This window comes from Emys orbicularis, chromosome 19 (genome assembly GCF_028017835.1).
Source record: "Emys orbicularis isolate rEmyOrb1 chromosome 19, rEmyOrb1.hap1, whole genome shotgun sequence".
NCBI classification, from domain to species: Eukaryota; Metazoa; Chordata; order Testudines; family Emydidae; genus Emys; species Emys orbicularis.
This window is the reverse complement of record NC_088701.1, coordinates 18460696-18469352: the sequence shown is the minus strand read 5'-3', so window position 1 is coordinate 18469352 and position 8657 is coordinate 18460696. Positions and strand designations below refer to the sequence as shown.

The window sequence follows — 8657 nt, the reverse complement described above, 5'->3', positions numbered from 1 at the left end:
AGCTCTTCCCATCACCCAATGGGAGCACATGTCCCCCCCCAGCTCCCATTGGCCCCTCACCCCACTGGGTACGGGGGTGCGAGATCATGGGGTAGAGACAGCTGCTCCCACTGGGTACTGGGGTATCTTCAGACAGGGGTAGGGGGTGCAGGACGACTTCTCACACTGAGCCCCACCACCCAATTGGGTACTGAGGAGATATTCAGTGGGGGCATCACGGGGGACAGCTGATCCCACTGACCTCTCCTGGGGGGGGGGGGTGTCAGGGAGACTGCCATGAGATGAGGGGGTAGCTGCTCTCATTACAGCCCTCCCCCCTTACTGGGGGACGCTTTCACAGGATCAGTGGGGTGCTCTGGTGTGGGAGGGGTAGCTTCTCCCACTGCCTCCTTCCCCACAGCTCCCCCCTCCCAGCTCTGGGAATGGCCCTGGGTGTTTCACGTCCCAGGGCCAGCCCTGATCTGTGGTCGTTTCTGAGCCTGTGTCCCTGTGTTGTGTCCCCTGCCCCAGTATAGAGCAAATGCTTGCCTCCAATCCTGGAAAGACCCCGATCAGCCTTCTCCAGGAGTATGGGACAAGAATAGGCAAGACGCCCGTGTATGATCTACTCAAAGCCGAGGGACAAGCGCATCAGCCCAACTTCACCTTCCGAGTGACTGTCGGGGACATCAGCTGCACTGGTCAGTTACCCATGGGGGAGGCGGGTAAATACTGCTCCCAAGCAGGGGCAACCTTGGCATTGCCACCCACTTGAGGGCCTGATCCTGAGCTGCCTCCTGCTGACAGGTCATGTCTCTGCATTAAAGGTATCACTAGTGCTTGGAGCCAGAGGGGCTGTGGATCAGGACTCTTGGCCTCTAGTCTGGGCTCTTTTATAAAGTGCTTTGAGCCCTGTGGGTAGACGTGCTATGTAAGAGCTAGGTGCTGGTGCTGTAGTGAGCGGTGGGGGCAGGGGGCTTTGGCCAGAATTCTCCCCCGGGTAGGGAGTGGTAACTAAGATTTTTTGAGGTGGATGGGAGTTGTCATCCTGATGTATGGGGCCCATTCAGGCTGCGGGTGGAACTCGGAGCTTCTTGCCTCCTGATCTGGACCACGCCTGGGGCATCCTTGGCGGGAGGATCCCAGGGCCTCGAGGTCTTAGATTCAGCTGTTAGCACTTAAGGTCTTGTTTGGTAGCCTGTGAGTGGAGGGAGTTGGCTGGGTCTCAGCCCAGCTCCTAGTGGCACAGGTGCCTCCATCATAGAAACAACCTCCCTGATTCTTGGCACTTGGCAGCCCCCCGTGGGCCACTCTTCAGGGCAGAATGGGCCATGGAGACAGAGTTCCTTGCCCTGCTGCTGTCCCTCCTTGGGGGCTAGAGGCTGTCAGCTTTTGGGAGCTGCTGACCTATCACTAGCACAGAGAGCAACTGAGTGACACAGCTGGGAATAGAACCCAGGACTCCTGACTCCCAGCCCCCCACTGCTCTAACTGCTAGACACCCCACTTTCCAGGTCAAGGCCCAAGCAAGAAGGCAGCCAAGCACAAGGCAGCAGAGGTGGCCCTAAAGCTCCTGAAAGGGGGAAATATGCTGGAGCCAGCAGCATCGGAGGAATCCAGGTGAGGGGGGCAGAGTGGGGACCTGGGGCTTTGCTTAATTTGCTTCTCAACTTCTTCGATCGCTTACCTGCAAACTTGCATCCAGACCCAAACCCGTCCTCTACTCCCCACTCCAGTCCTGTCAGAGTAGAGAGGATTTGGGGGGGCAGGGGGGAGAAGCTCAGCTAAGGAAACAGCCCCCAGCTGGTGCAGCCTATGGGCTAGAGCACTGGACTGGGACTCAGGAGATTTGCGTTCTACTCCTGGCACCGCCACTGGCCTGCTGGGTGACCTTAGGGAAGTCACTTCCCTTTTCCGTGCCTCAGTTTCCCCAGCTGTAAAATGAGGATAATGGTACTGATCTCCTCCGTAAAGTGCCTTGAGATCAGTGGGTGAAAAGCATTACATTAGAGCTGGGTGGCGGTATTATTCGTTACTAAAACATCCCTAGTCCCCGCGGTCCCTCTCCTGCCCCAAAGTGGCGCCACACCCAAGCGTTTAGAGGTAGGAAGAGCTGGTTCTTGTTGCGCTCGGAGGCGCGAAGCCTGCTTTAATGTTTGTCACCTTTTATTTTCAAAGCTCTCCTTTCTCCCTAGAGCCCCTTTCTCAGCTCAGCACTGCGGCGGCCCCCGCAGCACCCATCTTGCCTGCCGCCTCTCCCAGGTAAAAGGGAAAGTCACAGGGAGGGGCTCTGGGCCAAGGTCACCCTGCGTGATCTTGGGACACCTCCTTTTTTATTGGGGGGGGCTGCTCAACTTAGACACCTCAAAGGGGTTTGGTTATAAGAGCCTGGTGGGGACTCTATATCCCAGCATGCATTGGGGCAGGAGAGGTTGTGGGTAATGTAGTCCTCCTGCCCATCCAGCCTGTAGGTAGAAGCCTGGTGAGGACTCTGTATCACAGGATTCATTGGGGCAGTAGAGCGCTTCGCAAAGGGTTGTGGGCAATGTAGTCTCCCTGCCAGCCTGGCTCATAGGCTGGTGCCTAATAGGAACTCAGGTATCAGGGCCCTATCAGCAGTACTGCAAATCGGCGTGCTATTTGGTATTTATTCTTAAAGCCCCAGCTCCTGGAGTCATGTTATTTCACAGGGAATCTCAGCTTCCATTCAAAAACTGGATAAGTGTCTTGCCCTGGGGGTTGCCTAGAAAAGCTGCAAAAGGTTTAGTAACCACCAGGCAAATGTAAGAACCCAACAGTGATTATTGTTTATAATTCTTAATTATAAGAGCTGATTCTTAAGCCAATTTCCGGCCATGGTATATTCAGGGTCCCAAGCTGGGCACCCAAAAATCACTCAAATCCGTGCTGGGGGCCGTGCTTGGGAAACTCTCTGGCCTGGTGAGCTCAGAGGCACGTACGTCTTGCCCGCACCTTTCATCCCCAAATGTCTTTGAGTGTTGGGTTGTGTCACGATGCTGCCGTCTCTGGGGCAGAGCATGGCAGGTGTCTTACAGCGATACAGCTGCAGTTTAGGGCAGGGAGTGAAGAAGGAGCCTGTTGGTAATTGAAAGTGCAGGGGGTATTTGGGGCGGCGGAATGGAATTGCCGAAATTGGGATTCGTACCCCAACTCTTGTGAAAAGAGCCAGGGGGACTCGTGTGACCCCCAGTGCTTAGGACCTCGCTGTTACGGCTCAGCTAAACAGCACCACCTCTGGCACTGCCTGCTAGTGCCAGGCTCGGGGTCTGGAGTCAGCGCTGACTCAGAGGGGAGAGGGCACCCCCCATTGTACTCCCTGCAGCACAGCGCCCCCTAGCATCCTGCTGGGGCATTGCAGCCAGTGCCTTCCACTAAATCACCCATCCCAGTTCCATTGGGTGTCTCCTGCCAGTGGCTCCCCACCCCCTCCCGCAAACCCCTGGCACCTCCAGCCGACTCCTTGGCCAAGGGCTGTAGGGAGCAGCCCAGGCGGTCAGCTCAACCCCCTTCACTGGGTGTCCTTGTGTCTCACTCAGAAGCTCACAGATGGAGGTGAAGTCGCCCGTCTCGCCCCAGCAGTCGGAGTGTAACCCCGTGGGGGCGCTGCAGGTAGGTGCGGTCGTGGCACTTCGCACTGTGGGGCGGGGGCCTCTGTTCACTTTGGGGAGTGGCAGTGCCCCAGATAAGGCTGGCTGGGTTGGGGATGAAGCTATTGAAGCAAAAGGCCTCATCACCCTCGAGTACCAGAGACGCCGGGTGGCCAGATGGAGCAGAGTGGCTGGAACGGGTTGATTGGGCCCAAATCCTGACAGCTGTTTGATGGCTCATGGGTGGGTCTGAGGCTTTGCCATCTCCGTTAGCAGCTTCAGCAGACGGGTTCCTCTAGTGGGTGGTTTGGGGGGGACTTGGCCTGCCTGGGCTGTCCCCCACCCTGTGGTTACGGGACTCCGGTGCTGTCCAGCTGGCCCCTTTCAGCAGCTCTCAGATCCCGGGATTGTCACTGGAAGAACCAAACCACAGCTGGTGTGCCCAGTCCCATGTGTCTCGCCTGTGGCTGTCGGGTTCTCTCAGCCCCTCAAGTGTGGGGGTGTTGAGGGGTGAGTCTCACAGCACCGGCTGCACCATGTGAGGACCCCTTCCAATAGCATTTGGGTTCCTCTACCCTTGGGACCTCTGCCCAGATGGGCTGTCCCCAACCACAGACACTGGGCAGCCCAGGCGCTGTTGGGCAAACGCCCCACCCTCCCCTTGAGTTTACCCTGGTTGGGCTCTCGGTTTCCATGGCTTCTGCTGAGCCAGTCTGCAGAGCAGGTAGGTTGCCATGGTGACTTAGGGATGCATATGTTGATGGCTAGAGCACTCGACTGGGACTCTGGAGACCTGGATTCTCTTCCTGGCTCTGCTACTGATCTCAGCCAAATGGCTTCCCCGCTCTGTGCCTCAGTTTCCCCTCCTTTGTCTGTCTGGGGCAGGGGATGTGTCACCTGGTGTCTGTGCAGCACAATGAGACTCTGATCTCAGCTGAGACCTCTAGGCACGACCATGATAAAACCAATGAAACTAGGGCTGTCCATTAACTGCAGTTAGCTCAAGCGATTAACTCAAAACAAATTAACTTGATTAAAACAATTAATTGCGATTAATCACACCCTTTAAACTTCTTATAACTAGTTGGAGATATTTTTCTACATTTTCAAATATCTTGATTTCAATTACAAGACAGAATACAGAGTGTCCAGTGCTGACTTTCTATTACTATTTTTGATTACAAATATTTGCATTGCCAAAGAGATAAGCAAAAGAAATCATATTTTCCATTTCACCTCATACAAGTACTTTAGTGCAATCTCTTTATCATGAAAGTGCAACTTACAAATGTAAAATTATTTGTTTTTTTACATAATTGCACACAAAAACAAAACAATGTAAAACTTTAGCGCCTACAAGTCCATTCAGTCCTACTTCTTGTTCAGCCAATTGCTCAGACAAACAAGTTTGGTTACATTTGCAGGAGATAATGCTGCCCGCTGCTTGTTCACAATGTCACCTGAAAGCGAGAACTGGCATTTGCATGGCATTGTTGTAGCTGGCATTGCAAGGTATTTATGTGCCAGATGCGTTCAACATTCATATGCCCCTTCATGCTTCGACTTGTAGATTTGCACTATTTTTTTTTTAGTGCAAATATTTGTAATCAAAAATAATATAAAGTGAGCACTGTACACTTTGTATTTTGTGTTGTAATTGAAATCAATATGTTTGAAAATATAGAAAAAATAACACCCAAAATATTTATTATAAAGTTAAATCGGTATTTATTGTTTAACAGTGCGATTAAAACGGGGATTAATTGCAATTAATTTTTATCTCATGATTAATCACCATTTTTTTAATCTTGCAATTAATCCTGATTAATTTTTTTAGTTGTTTGATAGCCCTAAATGAGACCCAAACTCATTTCACATGGGCCACTAAGTGGCAGACTGGAGGAGGGGGACCCGGGGGGAAGGTTGGTCGGCACTGACCATGGTTGGATTCAGACTTGCCCCACCCAGTTATCCCCCTCCTCCCGTCTCTGGCGTTTAATAGTGGTAGCTTGCCCAGGCTGTCAGGGTAGGAATCTGCCTGAAAGGGGCATCAGGGACTGCCTGTCCTGGGTGTTCGGTGCCAGTCTTAGGGCCTCTCCACCCAAGTCCCTGGCACCGGCCTTGCTGGTGCTCACACCACACCTAGGCGCCAACTTCTCCTGGTGCCGGTGGGTGCTCGATCCCCCCCTGCCCCGCCTCTGTCCCTCCTCCTCCCCGAGCACGCCGCGTTCCCACTCCTCCCCCCTCCCTCCCACAGCTTGTTACACCGCGAAACAGCTGTTTCACAGCGGCAAGCACTGGGAGGAGAAGCAGGGACGCAACGCGCTCAGGGGTGGGGGTGGAGGCGGAGGTGAGCTGAGGCGGGGGGACGGGGCAGGGAGCTTGGGTGCCAGTGGGTGCAGAGCACCCACCAATTTTTCCCCCTGGGTGCTCCAGCCCTGGAGCACCCACGGAGTCAGCGCCTATGACACCACGTGTCCCAGCTGTGCCTGGGGCCAGGCAGTCTCCTATTCCCCTACCTGAGGAGGATCCTGCCAAGGCTCTGATGATGTCCCGTCATCTCCCTCCCCAAGGAGCTGGTGGTTCAGAAGGGCTGGAGGCTGCCGGAATACACCGTCACCCAGGAGTCGGGGCCTGCCCACCGCAAGGAATTCACCATGACCTGCCGGGTCGAGAGGTTCATCGAAATAGGTAACTGCCGGCCGTGTACTGAGGCGACATGGGTGATGGGAACGTCTCCACCTCCCATGGGGAGAAGAGGGTCCGGGGGAGAGGGGGTGTTCAGATTCATTCCAGAGACACATGGTGCCCCTAAAGTGGGTGAGTGAATCCAGTGTTCAAAGGTGGAGCCAGGGAGGGGCTGGGCAGGGTCCTGACCCACAGTCCCCTGCTGTCCCATCCCTGGGCTCTCCCCACCCCAGCCCTGCCGGAGCCCCTCAACCCCGACACACAGCTTCTCTGCTATCCCAGCCCTGAGCTCCTCCCTCCCCAGCTCTGCCGGTGCCCCTCAATCCCGACACACAGCTTCTCTGCTATCCCAGGCCTCTCTTGAAGGCCCACACCCATTGGTGATTTTTCCCAGACAAGGCCCTAGGGGCACAAAGGGCTCCTCTTCTAGCCCTTCCCTGTGCTGTGCAGGAGTTAACCCCCTGTTCCCCAGAGGGCAGGCAGTGCCCATGCCAGGCTGTGGGCATCAGCGATGGCAGTGCTCCCTCTGTCTCCCCCTGCAGGGAGCGGCACCTCCAAGAAGCTGGCCAAGCGTAATGCGGCGGCCAAGATGCTGGTGCGAATCCACAATGTGCCCATGGACCAGCGGGAGGGCAGCGAGGCCGAGGTGGAGGAGGACCAGTTCTCCATTGTGAGTGCGGGCGAGGGCGGGATGGGCATGCTGCTTGGAGACGAGGGCCTCACCTTCTGATAGAGGAGGTGTGTCCATAGAGACTACACCTCCCAGCATGCAGTGCTCTGTGCTACTAAGAGACAATGGGGTCTCACCCTTTGATTGGGGACGTGTGTCCATAGAAACTACAACTCCCAGCATGCAGTGTTCCATGTTGCTTGGAGGCAATGGGGGCATGTGTCTGGGCTTCCCGCAGGGGAATGGGTGGCCCATGGAGACTATAAGCAGCGCAACAGATTGGATACCGGGAGCTGGAGGCAATGGGGCCTTGCCCTCTCTAATGGAGGGCACGGCCCATGGAGACTACACCCCCCAGCATGCAGTGCACCATGCTGCTTAGAGACAAAGGGGCCTGGTGGGGTGGGGTGGCAACCTGTGGAGGCTACAAGACCCAGTCTGTAACATGCCCCTTCGTGCTGAGCAGCTGGGCTCAAAGTAGTGGCTTGTCCACCCTACGGCATAGCTGTGCCGGCGGGCCCCATAGTGTAGAAGTGGGGGTTCCTGCGTGGGCTAGGTGGGCAGGGCTGTGCCCGCGTCAGGGCTAGGTGGGCAGGGCTGTGGCACTCAGGGCGCGTCCCTTTTCCCACCCCCGGGCAGCGCAGATCTGCATTGTAAGCGTAGACCAGGCCTAGACGTAGGCCAAGCCCCCACACCTTGCCCCTCGGCCACTGCTGGGCTGGGCCCCCCGCTGATGCTCTCTCCCCCACCCCAGACCGTGGGGAACAAGCTGGACAGCCTGAAGGGCCGGCTCTCGGCCTGCACCTGGGACTCGCTGCGCAACTCGGCCGGCGAGAAGATCCTGCATCTCAAGAGCCACCCGCTGGGGGCGCTCAACGCTGGCTTCTGCAGCCTCCTGCAGGAGCTCTCCGAGGAGCAGAGCTTCGACATCAGCTACCTGGACATCGGTAAGGGGCAGGGATCCCATGCAGCCCCCGCCGGGCCCCCGGGAATGCTCCGCCATGCCGTTGAGGACTGGCACTGTCCTGCCGTGGGGCGAGGGCTCCCATGGGCCAGCACTGTCCCCTCTGTGGGGCGAGGGTCCCCCAGCACTGCGCCAGCCCCCTTAGAGCTCTGCTGCATGCTGGGGGCTCCTCGGGCCGGTCATGGGGACCAGGGGCAGCGACCTCCAGAGTCTTAACTGCTGATGCCAGCCTTGGCGGGAAAAGCGCCCTGCCTCTCCAACAGGGACTGAGCACCCTGCCCCCCACCCCCAGGGGCTCCGCCCATAACCCTCTGCCCTTTCCCCTCCCCTGGGCCTGAACACCCTGCCCCCCACCCCTCGGGGCTCAGCAGCCCCCCCAGGCACACCTTGCAGTGCTCACACCCACGTCCCCCCCGGGGCTCAGCCTGCGACGCCCCCGGCCCTGACGCCACATCTCTCCCCACAGACGAGATGAGCCTGAGTGGCCTGTACCAGTGCCTGGTGGAGCTGTCCACGCAGCCGACCACGGTGTGCCACGGCTCTGCCGCCTCCCGCGCCGCCGCCCGCTCCGCCGCCGCCCGCAACGCCCTGCAGTACCTCAAGATCATGGCGGGAGGCAAATGAGGAGGCGACTGGGCCCAGCAGAGCCTCTGGGGCCGTGGACACTCAGCCAGGTGGGTGCCCGGAGCCAGGCCGGCACACGCCTCCCCAGGCCGGGGCTGGGGCAGACACAGGTTGGACCCACACG

General features: G+C 57.3%; 1 protein-coding gene across 1 annotated transcript; it reads left to right on the top strand.

Annotated features, from left to right (window-relative positions):
* The first annotated feature begins 510 nt into the window (after positions 1 to 510).
* TARBP2 (TARBP2 subunit of RISC loading complex) lies at positions 511 to 8533 on the top strand. The gene is made up of 8 exons (XM_065419372.1): positions 511 to 680; positions 1494 to 1599; positions 2158 to 2241; positions 3537 to 3609; positions 6161 to 6278; positions 6818 to 6945; positions 7700 to 7892; positions 8376 to 8533. Exons 1-8 carry the CDS (start codon positions 521 to 523, stop codon positions 8531 to 8533), a joined length of 1020 nt encoding a protein of 339 aa, XP_065275444.1. The 5' UTR covers positions 511 to 520.
* The last annotated feature ends 124 nt before the right edge of the window (positions 8534 to 8657 follow it).

Coding starts and splice junctions, on each gene's coding strand:
- TARBP2 (XM_065419372.1), top strand. CDS start 521: ATGCTTGCCTCCAATCCTGGAAAGACCCCGATCAGCCTTCTCCAGGAG. Junction 681..1,493: donor CGGGGACATCAGCTGCACTG/GTCAGTTACCCA, acceptor CCCACTTTCCAG/GTCAAGGCCCAAGCAAGAAG. Junction 1,600..2,157: donor GCAGCATCGGAGGAATCCAG/GTGAGGGGGGCA, acceptor TTATTTTCAAAG/CTCTCCTTTCTCCCTAGAGC.